Below are 16,014 nucleotides of genomic sequence, written 5' to 3' on the forward strand. Positions count from 1 at the left end.
ACATCACATAACAAAACACCTTGCTGAAGGCAAAGTGAGCAAACTTGCTCAGACCTGGCTGAAATGGACACCCAGGAACTGCAGCTACTGAAACAGCAGCATCATTAATGCTCCCAAAACACTTGCAGTTGCTCTTGGATATCTGACAAAATAGTAACCCCCGTGTTCAGGGAGCATTTTCTACTGGGGTACCCACATTCTACCATTCAGCATTATTGCCATTAAAGAGTTAATGTCGCATTATGTGGAGATCCCTTAAAAGAGGGTGACCTCTCAATGGAGCTGGGCAAAATATAAATGATAATATGTGAAAGTAGCTCAGTAGCACACTTACACATATCACTAAATAGAAAGAGATGCTTTGTGTAACTGTGTTTAACAGCCAGCTATGAAGGTCAATAATCAAGCAAATGAGCACCATAAGGTGTTGGTAAAGGTATTAAAATACTGCAGGAAAATACATGAAGTTTTATTTAGATCCCTACAGCCAGTCCAGTCTAGAGGCAGTGGAAAACACACTGGTCCCAAGAACCAATGTAAAAGGAGCTGTCTTAAATATACAGATATGAAAGTCCTTTCCTTGGCTGCTTTAGGGAAATTCTCTGGCACCAAGAAAATCTGTGAAATAATTTTTCTCAAGACAGCTCTGCACTGAGGTGTCTCTCTTTTCTGAAAACTGGTAAACAGATTGCCTGCCTTTAAATGCCTTTAAATGCCTGCCTTTACCTATGCAGGTGGAAAATAATTAGCTTGGCAAAAACTGTTTTTCACAATTCCTGGTGGGCTTTTCTATTTTTGTCTGCTTTTATTTTTCAGTCCCTCACCCACTGGAGGAACAGCCAGGGCTGTTTTGCTGAGCTGGGGGCTTCTCAGTCCCCCCCCACCCTGGGAACTACAGATGCTTTGTTGTTTAATTAAAAAATGGACCTTTTTAATCATACAACAGTGTTATCTGTGTACAATAATATAAGCAGGATTAAGATGAGTCTGTCTGTAATCCAGCATTTATTATCTGCAGTGACCAATTCCATAATGGCCCACGTTTGGCTGCAAGATGGTGGCACAGCCACCTGCCCTGGATCTGAATCCTGATGCTCTTCATCTTTCCTGCTTTCCTCCAGGTAGTAAATCTTTAACACTCACATTTTAATTCCCAACAGTGGCTGAGAAACCCTGGTACAGAAGTAATAAAGACAATATTTCATTGTAACCTTCGGCTAGCCAAAACAACACAAATCATTTTGCCCCAAGGCCATTAAAATGTCTTTCAAATACAGCATCAACTTTAAACCCTGGTTTCAATCTAGATATTACCTAGGCAGCCCCTCTTGTAAAACTCAGTGAAATAAATAAACACCACCGAACATTTCCACCTGCTATGTGAGGAGTACTTGATGATATTACTTACCTGTCTTATTCTTTCACATCAGATGTAATGTATAACCTATGCATTCAGTACAAACAACTTTTCCACCAGAAAAGGGAAATTAGTAGGTTTCATGTCAGACATTAGCAAATGGCAATTTGGGTAGCCAAGCAAAAAACAAAACAAAACAAAACAAAAAAAAACCCTCAAAAAAATAGCCACATTGTTTTATTGGGAGAGAATGGGAAATGAAGCAAGCGGAAGAAATGCAGAATGGTGAATGACACCAATTTCGGTATTGAGTTATGCTATATTAAATTCTCAAGCTTTTCCAACATGTATAGGAAAGAAATTAGGACAAAACAACCTGGGGGTTCAAATATTTTTAATGCTGTGCTCTTGTTGCTCAGAAGGGACAGAATCTAACTCCAGTAACAATGAATCTGTGGCCAGCAGAACTGCCCCTCCCTGCTGGTACCACTATGAACACAGCTGTGGATGTGCCATGTCTGCACAGGAAACCTGGAAGGCACTGGAGAAAGAAATTTGTGTGACTGAGGGAAATCCTCCATGCAGGTGACTGAAGCAAGGAAGGTGGCTCAACATACCTGAAACATTTGGGACCACAGCTTGCTCTATGAGGTTTTTTGGTGTTCAGCTAACAAGAGTGATGAATTTACACAATCTAGTGCTCCTCCATGCTAAATTCAGAAGGGATTTATTTTTCACTGCGGTATTTCTCTAGAGATGTGTGAGTGAATTTTCCTAGCAAATCTGAAGGAAATCTCTATCCAGTTATACTGAGGCTGTCCCACAAAATGCTGTTATGGCATTTGTCAGTCATCCAATAGCTTCTGCTAATTATAAAACTGACTAAACAGAAATGGAAATTAAGAGAAAATGATAAGCAGTGGTTCCTTTCAGCCAAAGCTGAGACCTACATAGCAAAACATGTTTGGAAATGTTCTGTTGAGGGGTCTGAATTCAAGCAGAGGATAAACACCATAAAAACACTACTGTCAATATAGCAGCTGCCACCAGATCTGAATTAAAACATGATAAGAACATAAATGATAAATGTCTCCAGACTGTCACATGAGGCCAAATGTAATCATCATTGTCCTCATGGCTGAGCCAAAGTGGAATTGGGGTATTTCTGGTGGGAAGCAGAAGGGATCATCACCCCATGCAGATCTCTGCAGAGTCCTCCAGATGCTGCTCTAGGGGACAGCCCTAGCAGTGAGAAACTGCTGTTTGCTCCACAGAAAGACATGGAGCTCAGTGAATCAGCTGCACTATTTTTGCATGATTATTTTTTGCTCATCATGATCTTCTATTTGCTGAGGTTAATAGAGAAGTAAATGTGAGTTCTGAAGCACAGAATCCTATCAGGTAAGGACTAATCCAAAGGGCATATTCAACAATTCTAATGATGATGCTGGTGATATAATAATAATAACAGTAATAATGATAATCTGTAGATTGAGCACACATCAAGGTAAAATAGTGTTTCCATTATCTACATAATAAAATAAATTGTATAGTTTAATTCTGCAAGACTACACTGGTAACAAAGGCAAATTGCTGCTACAAATGATAAATGGAATAAATAAGCCTGAAAAAATTGCATTTCACATTGTAAAGGTGATGAACACTATCCATGCTTTGTCTTCAACAACCATCACCAAGACCATTAGGCCATGGATTTTTCTGAGTAAAACAGTTTTCACATAGATCCTTGTGACCTTGGTAATTCAGGGAGAGAAATAAAGTCTGCTGCTAATGATTCACTAACCTGATGTCTTAGGGTGAAGCAGCACATGACATGGAAATCCTTTAGGAATCATTATGTCAAAGATCTGCATCCAAATCAGTGACCCTTACTCATAAACTAATTATAAGCAATCAATAGCAGATTTTAAATAGTTTTCTGAATTACAGTCACAGAGGACTGTGAAATCAGCAGCATTAAAAACAGACTGTAAATAAACTAAGCCACATAGAAATGTGTATTGCACATCCACCTCACCACTTAAAAAACACGACAGTATAAATGTAAAGGCACCACAGGTAATACAATTACTCTGCAGTTAAGTACAACTGATGGTCTGATGGGTTTTAAAAGCTCAGGAAATTTGAAGTGAAGACAGGGGTGATTACTCAACCAGAAAATAAAGTTGCAAGAGTAGAAAGTGTGTTGAACAAGATTGGGGAAATTATTACTTCTGTTACTGGTTTAAGTGATTATACTGCAAGATTGCCAATGAAATATTTATGTACGTAAAAGCAGAGAGTTTGGCATTTTATTTCCTTTGGAGGAAGATAGAAAATGGGGGAAAAGTGGGTACTATAGAATGAAAATCACCCCTAGCAACATCTTTGCACCCTGAATTACTAAAAAGTCCTGAATAGTTGAATACCAATAGTAATATTTCTAAATAATATGTTAACCATATTAAAACCAATAGACATACACATTTGCCCTTACTATAGGGTTCCATTAGAAAGCTATTAAGGGACATTGATAAATTTCTGGCAGGTATTGTTGGTGATTGTAATAGATTAATTTAATACATGTGGAAACCTTTATGGAATACTTGTCAAATGCTTAAGCAACAATTAATTTGGTCAAATAATTTGGAACAATGGAAGGCGCAATAGATGTCAGAGAAGTGACTGGATGATGTTAAAGCTAACAACAAACTGTAACTCTTGGTCAGCCCTGAAATAGTTGAGTGGCTGCTCATTGTCAGTCCCTTCCAACTGAAATGGTCCTATTCTATTCTATCCCACAAGCACAGGGAAAAAATGGCCATTCTTAATCTACAAGTAAGATCCAAATACTTGTGGTTCCAGACCAGTGAGCAAATCACCACGAGTGACCCATCTTCGATAATATCTACTGGGATTTTCCTGAGAGGACAAACAGAGTCCATCTGGCAAAACCACAAAGCACTCTCACAGATTAAAGCCTGATGCTAAAACCTCACTGAAAACTGTTTTTGCTGAAGGTTGATGTGCTAGATTTTATTCATGTCAAGTCTTTTCTTTAGCAATAGCTAAGGCATTAAGCATATGATCCATGCAGTGAAAATGCCTAAAGAATTTCCAGTGCCAAAGCCTGGCAGCCTTCAGGCACTGGAGATCACCTGTGCCCATGCATCTCCAAGTCCTCCTGTTAATGCCAAATAATGATCTCAGAGAGAAACCCTTCCTTGCCAGCTCTGTGGTATTCTCAGGGTCCACCAAAAGTGTAGGGACGGGTTTTATTATTTTCTTTTTTGCAGGAAAAGTATTTTGCATCATATTGAGAGTCTTGTAAGAGGTTCCATTTGTCAAGATAAGCATATACACCAATATTACACATATGAAGTGACCATAACTCAGATCACTCATAATCAATTAGGGAAAGATGGTTTATGATTGCAAACAGCTTTTAAATCCTGCAGGTGACCTATTTGCCATAAAAAGGTAGCTTTGAAGGGTACTGAAAATAAGGATTAATGGTTGATTCAAAGTAAATCCTGACAGATTAGGGAACCCAACTTTTGCAAAAGTGTGTTGTAATAATATTTTGGAAGGGAGAGGCCAAATCCAAGCTTTATCTCCAAATAAAGCAAAAAGCTTTTGAACCTGTGTCTATTTCTTTGTTTGCAAGACTAATGGCTTGATCCTCGAGACACAGAGCTGAACTGCCAAAAGTTTCTTATATTTGAAGGTGTATTCCTTCTCAGAAGATAAAAAATGCTTTCCCCCAGAAACCAATTTTGGTTTAATGTAAAATAATAGGAAGGTTAGATTTCTTTTTGAAAATTAGGGGGGAAGAAGAGTTGCTAATTTGCTCTAGTAATGACAGAGGATCTCTGTGACAATGACATGAAAGTTGAAGGGAAAGCAATTTTAAGGTAGGACTGTGCTTTATAAACATTAAGTATTTACCCAGTAAATGATACTGACAAAGTCATCCTGTTTTCAGAGGGATGTGAAGGAATTTTCATAGCAAAGCTGAAAAGTGGGAGGTTTCCCTACCAAGTTATTCTCATTTTCAAATACTGCTAAACAGCCAGAAATGATCTTGTAATACTAAGACATAAGGAGAGAGCCATGGAACCAAGTTTTTCAAGACATTATTTTCCATTAACAATTTTCACATTATTTCACACATGGCTCCAAGGAGCACCTCCCTGGAGGCCAGGCTGGGTGTTGATGCTCATCACAGCATCTCCGGCTGCAGAGGAGGGAGGGATGGGAAGCACCTGCCCATGCTGAAATGTCCATGCAGAGCCCACTCTGCCTCCAGAGCACCTGCTGGGGAGAACACCCAAGGAACAACACAGCACAACAACCTGCACACCTCACACCTTGCCATTGCTTCCTGAAAGCCTTTCTTCTTCTCCCCATGGGATTTGGTGTCTCTTTCTGCCTGTATTTAGCTCAGTTGCTGTCTCTCAGCACAAAGAATCACCTTCCACCACAGTGGCCTATGTGAATGACAGAGCACATTCAGCCCTGGGGAAGCCCAGGGATGCAGCTGAGGGGGAAAGGCTCAGATTTGGAGATAGAGAATATTTCAGCTACTAATGTTGTGTGGCAGCTGAGTCCAGAGGCTTTTGTGCAATATCCTGCAATTCCCAAGCTGTTGAATCAGATGTTCTGGCCTGAGAGAGCCCAAAGGCATTGCTTTAAATATCTCAATTAACAATCCCACTGAACATTAAGGAAACTGCTAGATGTGTCAGTGCTGGGTCTTGGAGAAATATAGTGATAGGTGATTAAGACAGTTGCAGTAATCAAAATTTTCTGCACACTTGGGCACAGAGTGCATGAGTGTAAACATCACCCCAGCCCTGGACCAGCTCTGAGTGGATGCTGCATGACAGACAAGTTCCTCTCATTCAGAAAAGAAAATGCACATTAATGTTGTCCTGTGTGCTGCAAATGCCTTCCTAATTACCTTTTCATTCTAATTAAGCTTTCTTATTAAGTGCACCTTTCCAACTGCCTTGGCCTTTAAAGAGCAAAACTACCAAATACATGATGCATGAAGGAAACCACACAGAATATCAACTAATGAAAAATTCACCAGTCTGTTACCCTCCCTGACCACAGAGTTTAAAAGGATCTGGAATTCATGGTGAAACCAGAATTTAGCTTCAGAATTTTTAGCTTCATTTCCTAGTTCTCTACTGCCTATATAACTGCAAAGACAAAATTCCATCTGATAATTAGTGGCAAGAGAAATTAAAATGTGCACTCTTTATTAAAGCTAAAGCTATGTGACAAATTTAACATAAAGACACCCCCAAAAGACTACAGCTTAAGCTATTCCATGGCTGATAGAAAGTGGTAAACATTCTTTAAAATAAAAAGCAATTCCCTTGGATCAATCCCTAAATAGGGTTATGATTAAATCGGACATTGGGGAATAAGCTGGAAACTGGATTCTAAAGCCAAGTATTGCTGAGCTCAGCAGCAGTCCCCTGGCTCCTGCTGGCTTCTATCAGTTACAAAACCAATCTGCATTGTATTTCAAACTCATCACAGGCACATGGGGAAACATGATACATTTTCAACTGGAGGCTGAAATTTGGTTTACTCGGATGTGCATCCACTCCTCTCTGCTCCATCATACTGAGGATTTTACTGGTTCCTACTGGTATGGACTCAGGCATTCTTAAGGTATAGTCATGAAAATCCTGTCATACAGAGTATTTCCTGCTCAGCCTTTTCTTACCCCTTTTTTATTTGATCTTTCCCATCTGACAGGCACAAATGCTCCTAGTGAAATATCAAATCTCGTTTTGAACATTCTGGGAGCCTGCACTGCTCTGCAGCTCACCTGCAGCAGGCACCAGGCACTGGGCTGTGACAGCAAACACACACCTGCCAGCCCATTCCCCTTGCCCTGCTGTTAACCACCTTGGGTCTCTGCTAGAATAATCCAAAATAGATTTTTGCAATTTTCATGAAAAGTGACATTCCTCCATCATTGCAATCTTGCAGCTTTATAGAAGTCACATCTCCTTGTGCTTCTGTCAGTGAGCAACACATCCCAGAGGATCAAGTGAGCTGCTGCCCTTCCACTGTCTGAATGAAACTGCAGGGCAGCAGCAGGCTGGTTTTCATCTCAGGTACCCAATATTTATGCACTGATTCAGTTGAGGATTGGAGATATTTTTTTCTGTTTTTTTAAAAACAGTAATTCAAAATAAAGGATAGATACCAGTCCTTAGATATATTAACACTGCAGTCAGAAGTAGGTACTGATGGCTTCCAATACCCAAATGAACAACTTCAGGTAAAAAACAAATTTAAATGATGTATTTCTGAGCCTTCTAGGATTTTTATTTCCAATCCATTAAAAAACCAAGCTGTTTTCCAAGCTACATGATTGTTCTTATTTTCAACTGAGATTTCCAGAGTTTAATCACACATCTCCTGAGATAGGTTTGGAGAATTACTTTTTTAAAAATAGGAATATGATTTGGAAACACATATCCAGGGGTCTACAGAGAAAACAGGCTACATTTCCTGCTTGCTTTTTTACTGAACCATTTATATCACTAGAATATTTTTCCTTCATATTTTCAACACTGAGAAATGAGTTAACAAATTAGATGTGTTCCAAAGTTGCCCTCAACCACAGCCTCCATCATAATTTATAGCCACAAATGCACAGTGAAATGTGCAATAACTCACAGTATCCTAAGTAATACAGCATGCAACCATGCTGTTGATAATATGGACTTAATAGCATTTAGTCTTCATCTGCCCTACCTATTCTCTTTGTAGAAATATGTTAAAAACAGCACTACCTTGGTGTAACTTGGAATATATTGGGGAGTTAATTAACAAAACCCTTCTTTTTTTCTTTTTTTTTTTTTTTTTTAGAAACAATAATCACACTTCAGCGAAAGAGCAAGAAATTATAATGCTAAACATCATCAAGCTATAAAACAGGAGAAAAAAGCAGAACTCAAACATGGCTCATCAGAGTATCCACTGAAGCTTTTAATTTCCAAAATTTAAAACAGTAGCTCCATGTCAGGAGATGAATAAATACACTGCAGTTTTTAAAAGATTTTTTAAATCCCTTGTGTTGAGTCTAACATCAACCACAAAGGTAACCCTGAACTTTAGGGCCATTTTCCTTTGCAGAAAGGACTTTTTGCACTTTCTTGGGTGAAAGGGTAATCTAAACTTACCAAGGGAAAATTGAAGCACGGATGCAGTAGTTGTGTTAAGGCCAGTGGTGGTCTATGGGAAGAGAAGCAAATGTTTTTGTTAGATGAGCAAAACAAGACATTCATCACTTGTTTATCTTTAAAGCATGGAAAATCTCTAGACACCCACATCTCCAGTGCATAGGACTGTTAATCACCAACCCTTTTAGACTGAGTGATCGTGGATATTTTCGATATGTCATTTTGGTTATTGAAAGGTCATCATATGTCAAAGCCAGAATTTTTTTCACCATAATAATTTCTACCAAAAAAAATTAAAAAAAATAATCACATTTATGTTCAGCAGGGTCGCTTGATCTCTCTTTAGAAGATTGAAAGGATGAACTCTGTGGTTTGTAGTCAGCTTAGTGTAAATCTATATATATGGAACAGTTCTCGCTTTTCCCAGCACAGAGCAAGGACTAAAAATGATCATAAATAAATACTAAAAATATCATTTATTAACCCTAAAATAATGAACTATTAACAGGAAACAATGGAACTTAAGTATTCCACACCAAAGGAAACAAAAACACTTGGTGATACTACATGGTATGTACAGTGTTGTAGCAGAATCTGCCCACTGCTGACATCAAGTGAGATGGAGAAAAAAGAAAGAGAAACACCAGCAGCTCACCCTGTACTCAGCAAACCACCCTCCTCTGAGGCCTCTCTTTCCCCCTTCTTTGAATGCCTCCATATTTCAGTAGTTCAAATTAGAATGGTTCTCCTGAAAATGCTATAAAATAAAAAGCCCTAGTGTGTTGTGAAGGACACCTAATTGTCTTCAATTTATTTTGAAAGTTGAATTTAACAATACTGCCACTTAACAAGCAAGGCATCCAAGAACAAAAGGGACTGGAGTTCTTCCAGTGCCAGCTCAACCTAGTTGAGCTATTCATTAAATGATGCCTTTGAAAATAATGGATGGAGATCTGCATGAGTTGGTGTGAGGTTTTGGTGTGATTTGTTTCTTTTCTACATACACATTACATACAGAAAAGAGTTTCTTATAAATATAAAGGAATGGCATGTTCACTGAAATGCATTGAAGATTAGCTGATAAAAAATTACATGTTTTAACAGATAATTTTAATTTTTAAGCAAGAATAGGAAAGCTGCATTTACATGCGTTCACTTTAAAAATAAAGTTACATTCCCATTTAAGTCATTCTGCCAGGATTGATTCAGTATTAGGTATCACCCCCTGCCAAATGATAAATTACTTTCTGATTTGAGTTAAGAGCACCTATTATATTAGCTTTCATTCAATTAATTATGTTGTGCAAGTTATAGTTTGAAAACAAAACCTTTATTGAGGTTCAGTAGCTCATATCACCAAGAAATTAAACATATCAGTTATCACAGAAGAAACATTCATGCAGATTTAGACTGTGCTGTGAATCATTTCAGCAATGCTTTGGGAAAAAGCACTAGACTTACTAAACGTTTTTGCAAAATTCTGCATGGGACTGCTTAGTTCAGACACTGCAGAGAGTATGGTAGGGAGCCTTTAGCAGATATTTTCCTTTGCTTGCAGCATCTCTGATGCTATACACCTTTCAGGATTTTGCCAGCAGTAAATTCTCACCCACAGAGAGAGACAGTTGGTATTAAAACCCCTCTGCCTGCAGTAACAGGTGGCTGTTGGAAGTCAGGAGGAAAGAAGGAGGTCAAGGTAGCAAATCTGCAGCTGTTAGAGCTGCTGATGGAAAATATTTTGCAAATTCAACTTTTCTTGACTAAGTATTTTAAAGCAGTAATTCAAGTACCAGGAGCCATTAGCAGGAGCAGAGATTTCATGATCTGTTTCAAGCAGGGTCAGAATAGGATTTATAAAAGTCATGGAGAAATGAAACAGGTATTAAAATTTGTGGCAGAAAGAGGTATGTTGTGAAATTGCCAAAACAACTACAAATGAGAAACAGGTTGGCTCTAAGACAGTAGGCATTTAAATGTATGTCCATACTCAAAAACAGAACTAGATCACACCTCTGGCCTGAGCACTCCTGTGCTCATCCATGGTGTTAAGCCATTAGCATGCTCCTGCACAAGGGTTTGATTTTTTCTGCAGCACTGCCATAATATTTAGAAATACTTCATTTTTAGTCTGGTAACTGTTTATAAGCATGATGATTTCTTTCAGATCATTATTTAATCACACCACTTTGGTAGCATAACAAATGTTTTCCAAATTCCTGATGCCGTGGTAGTGCTACTTTACCACACACCAATATGACAAATGCAGTCCAAGACTGGATTTTGAAGCCAATTCCTGATTACTAAGGGTAGTCTTAATTGTATATAGCAGAGAGAAGACAGCTAATGAATGACAGTTCAAAACCCTCAGAGCTGGAACCCTGGGTTTGTTAAATGTCATAAATAGATTTTTCCAAGTAGTGTTACCTATACTCAGCACTACAGCTAAAAATGAATGTAAAAAGTGGGAAAAATACCCCAGTGGTGTGACTTCCCTTTTGCATAGGACATAAACCAATGCAGGCATTCTCAAGGCAGTTAGCACAGCACATTTAAACAGGATGCAAAGTAGCAGAGAGGCCATTTAACATCCCTGACAGGATTCCCTGGCTGGAGCTGGCTGCAAGGGAAATCCTTTTTTATCTGTACAATCTCTAAATTAGTTTTATATGTGTTAATGACTTTTATGCACCACATCAGCAATATCTACATTGCATTTGTGTCATTCTGTTCCCAGTTAACCCTGTGAAAAGAATTGTCAGTGTCTGAAATGAAGGGAAGATGCCTGGCCAAAACCACTTCTGTTTTATGGCCCTCTTCCATGTTTGCTCTTCAAATAGCTCTAATCAGCCTCTCTCTCCATTCAGAAGACTGTTGAAAACATGAAAACTAATTCTGCATTACATGGGCTTTGATCTGGCCTTTTAATTTTTCAGTTCTTTCCAAAGCTCCCCTTATATGTACATCATTGCAGCTAGCTGCTCAGCATCAGCATGTGGCCATTGCTTTATGTATTGCAATTCATTTTCCACACCCAGATGACCTCAAGTTAATGCAAATTGCACTTGTTTCTTACAGCAATTTTATGACCAAACTACCCCCAACAAAATGAATTCTGTCCCATTCATCATGACTCAATCTGTTACATACACTTCCCTGAGACTGGCAGGTGCTTGCTCCAGGCTGCATTTAAGTCTGTAGGATGCATTGTTCACAAGTGGTGTTTTACAACCAAATTAACATTTGTCAACAGGGACAAGAAAAAACGGGACAAGACTAATAAAATAATAAAAGAAAAATGAACCCTGTCTCTATTTAATTGTTGGATATAAAAAGAGAATTATACCAGTTTGAAAACACAGTTCTACATCCTTGACTTTTCAGTATTTCAGAGAAACTTTAAATGACTTGGATACTTGCTGGATCAAGAGACTGTCCCGTGCAAAGGGACAAAGGTTATTGCAACTATTGCAATAACATAATATTGCAACTATTGCAATAACCTTTGGTTAGCATCTATTGTTTAAAACACTGGGATGTTTCTGGGTGTACCTGTATGGACCGATCACCTTGCTCAAGAGCATCTCTGCTAAATCCCAAACATTCTGGCTGTTGGCAATCCTGATTCAAATACCAACATCCCTGCAGCTGGCACAGCTCCCCAGCCTGCCCCAGCCCTGGCAGAGGGGCAGCCTTCACTTACCAGCTCTCTGGGGCCGTATGGGTCGCAGAAGGTGGCGGCGTTGCCGTGCATTATCACTCCACAGTGCCCCCCAACCTCGCAGTTACTGCACTCAGACCTGCAGGGAGAGCACACCGTGGTCAGAAGGGAAAGCAGAGACTGGCTGTTTGAGACTGTGTAAACTTTAAAATCAGGCTGCTGTGTCTTGGTGCTCAGATTGGGCTGTTTGTTATCGTGGTGCTGAACACAAAGGTAGGGCAGCTGTGAATATGATCCACTGGAGCTGTGTCACAGACATCTTTTATGAAAAATGCTTTCCTTAGGATTTTTCCTCCTGAGAAGCTGAAAGGCCTCAGGAACAAAATGTAAACAATGATTATCTGCTGCTGTGGAATGCAACAGGTGCATCTGTGATTGGTCTCATGTGGTTGTTTCTAATTAATGGCCAATCCCAGTCAGCAGGCTTGGACTTTCTGTCCGAGACACAAGCCTTTGTTATTCATTCTTTCTTTTTCTATTCTTAGCCAGCCTTCTGAGGAAATCCTTTCTTCTATTCTTTTAATATAGTTTTGATATAATATATATTATAAAATAATAAATCAAGCCTTCTGAAACATGGAGTCAGATCCTCATCTCTTCCCTCATCCTGGGTCCCCTGTGAACACCATCACAGAGCTGCCTCGTGTGAAAGGCCCTGGTGATTCAGTGCTGCCTCTCTGCAGACTGCCCCTCTTCTAAAGTGGGGTGTCCCTGCACATTGAATGCAAAGCATCTCACCATGGGAAAACAAGTTGAAATCTTACATTTATCATATACCCTGAAGCTACTCTTCTTACAAAATTCTTGTGAACATTTGATTTACCATAAGTAAATCCACCATCATGGAGTTACCGTAGAGAACAGCTGAGGACAAGTGGCTGGGATCATCCCCCCTCCTGCTGGCAGGGTTATTTCCCCAAAGGCCAGGCTTGAGGCTGCAGTGTAACATGGCATTTGCTGTTACTTCTATTTGTATTTGTCATATTCCATGTTCCTAGTAACAGAGTTGCCTCTCTGCTCACCTTTTAGGGGAAAAACTATGAAGAAAATCTCAGAGAGGCTTGTAAGTGCTGCAGAGATAAATAATTACACCTGTCCTGATAAATGTTAATTTAATCTGAAGGACTTTGTGGGCAGCCTGACTCAGAATGTAGGGAAAGGGCTGCCTCCTCCACCTTCCAGAATTAGAGTATCAGATCTTGGCATGAGGTTCACATTTTCAAAAAAAACTTTGGATATACTCCTGGTCCCCAACAAGCTGCCTGCAAAGGTGCTGGCCAACATTGCCTTTGGGCATCCAAAGCTCAACTTCAACATGAAACCTCCAGGGAAACACTCCAGAAAAAACATCAGACATAAAAATGTTTGAGTTGTTTTCCCTCTATGAGCATGCCAGTGAAGTAATTCAGCAAGTCACACTGATAGCATTCAGGATTTTGAATTTAAGCAGCAAAATAAAATGTTCTAATAAAGTAGTATAGTTCAAATCAGCATCAGTGAATTAATATTGACTTACAGAAGTCACAGTCAGCAAATAATTTTATTTCTCAATAAAAGGCAAGAAGAGAGCATATGAGTGAATAAAGTGGTACTTTTAGAGAAAGCATAGAAGCAGAGTTCACAGGGAACATGTTCTGTTGCTATCTGAATTTCACTTGATCCCGAAGTTTCAAAAACTGAAGAGCAGAGGGACAGGAACTAGAAAAATTTCTGGGATTCTGTAGGATTCTGGCTGTTAAAAAAATTATTTTCATTGTATGCCCCTACATTTTTGAATTTTATAGTGGAGCATCTACCTGGACTCCTGATACATGCAAAGAGACAGATATGGCAGGAAAACTTTGCCCTGAATACTTTGTAGGGACCAGTTAGTCCTTCCTGAAAGGTCAGGCTACATAATCCAAGGGATATTTTAATTCTCTAATTCTCATATTTCAACAGATAAAAAGTTATTAATCTGTTTTACTTCTGTAATGGAGTCTATGAAATATTGTCTGGAAATCCAGCAACACTGTCCTGCTAATACAGCAGTTTCATCATCGGTTGTCTTTTCTAGGATGACTCCTCTCATACAAGATTGGATGGCTGTTGGTAATCCTGATTCAAATCTTTGTGCTATCTTTGAAGTGCATTACCTTTGACAATAAACTGCTCATTAGCTTGACAAGAATGCATGAAGAGCAAGATAATTGATCTGCTGCTCCTCAGATCATCGTCATAGTACTACGTGTTTAGAAACGATCCAATTTGCTCCTCTCCTGGTGCAGACAGGAAGGTTAATTTCTTTTCTATTTATACAAACAGAAGAGAGTATTAATTGCCCTGGCTGGGTGCAGCTTTCTACATTATCTTTCTCACCTTCCTGGTCTAAAATCTTAGCACATTAAAATCACTTCAGCTTTCTCTTCACAGTTGGTCCTCGCTGCCGCTGCTGACATGTGTCGCATTTATCGAGATGACTTCTCCACAGACCTGCCATCTCTCTCATCCCTGCCTTAGACAGTCCCACTTCTCTCTGCTATTGTTCTTCACTTTGCTGAGGGGGAAACATCTGCTGTTTCCTCACCCCTATTTGTCATTTCTTTTCCCTCTACAATACCTGAGTATGTGGATATTATATTGACTGATGTATTTTGTGATGTCGGAACCATAAAGAAGATAAACATCTCAAACTGCCAAGAGATTTTTAAACATAAATCTTTCTGAAGTTTAATCCCACAGTTTTAGTGCAATTTGGAAACCACTTTAGGACCTCTCTCTCCTGTCACAAAGCTTTCCTCAACCTCTTTGCCACTGGAAATATCACTGTACCTGTACATTTCTCATATGCCATGAAGAAGTGATGACCAAGAGAATCTCTGTTTCTTATTGATTGATTTTACATGCTCAACTATTCTTCATGTCATCTTTGACAAGTGTGCCTTCTGTAAATGACTGCTGCTTGGTGTGCTGATAGGCTTTGAGATGAAACATGACATCAAATTGGGAAGGAGAGTTTAGCCAACAAAACACTTCTGTACTGTCTCTTTCTCCTTTAAATGTACTGAATTCCCTGCTTTCTCCAGTCCTACTATTAAAACTGTTTTATACAGGAAACATGCATTAATGCCAACATTTATTCTTTACTAATTTATGCATTTCTTAACATTAGATTATTTATCATAGGATTAAACAGAATTTAAAAAATATTTGTTCTCGTTTAGCCTGGTTTAGTTCTTATCTAGCACCTTTTTTATGCTCTCCACTGCAGTGTATGAGGTTACATGGAGGCAAGATGGTCACAGGAATAGATGCTCAATGACCTAGACAGTCTTCTTCATACTACACATACTGAACCTCTACTCATCCAGGCATTCCCTGGCAAGTGGTACTGGTGCAGATTCCCTTTCCCTACTGAAGAAATCAGTCAATTCCTTCATTCCTGAGCTTTCTGATTTAACAGTGTCCTGTCAGTTTTCAGAAAGTCTCATGGACATGAATCCCTTGTATTATTCCAATTTTCTAATTGACAAATGTACTAAATACTTCTGGTTAGTTCAACAAGTCAGCAGTGGCTGAGCATGGACATTGGTGCTGCATTTATGATGACGTGAGAACATCTTACCCACCTTAACTTCCACAGCTGGTACATGCCAGATACATAAGACATTGGACACTTATGATTGTGTGAAACATATTTTTCACAAGACAAGAGCTCTTTGTAAGGTTGGTGGCCAATAAAACCC

The 16,014-nt window shown here is 39.1% G+C and overlaps 1 protein-coding gene across 2 annotated transcripts in view; it reads right to left on the reverse strand.

Moving 5' to 3' along the window:
- The window catches only part of RELN (reelin), a 286,045-nt gene that overhangs the window by 140,407 nt on the left and 129,624 nt on the right, over nt 1-16,014 (reverse strand). For both annotated transcript variants that reach the window (XM_054280910.1, XM_054280902.1), the window contains exons 7-8: nt 12,272-12,368; nt 8,572-8,623 (exon numbers count right to left, since the gene is read on the reverse strand). In XM_054280910.1, the coding sequence (XP_054136885.1) occupies nt 8,572-8,623; nt 12,272-12,368 (149 nt within the window). The remainder of the gene's footprint in view (nt 1-8,571; nt 8,624-12,271; nt 12,369-16,014) is intronic.

Source organism: Melozone crissalis, unplaced genomic scaffold, assembly GCF_028551555.1.
Source record: "Melozone crissalis strain CALT ecotype California unplaced genomic scaffold, PUWL_Pcris_2 ptg000004l_1, whole genome shotgun sequence".
Taxonomy (NCBI): domain Eukaryota; kingdom Metazoa; phylum Chordata; class Aves; order Passeriformes; family Passerellidae; genus Melozone; species Melozone crissalis.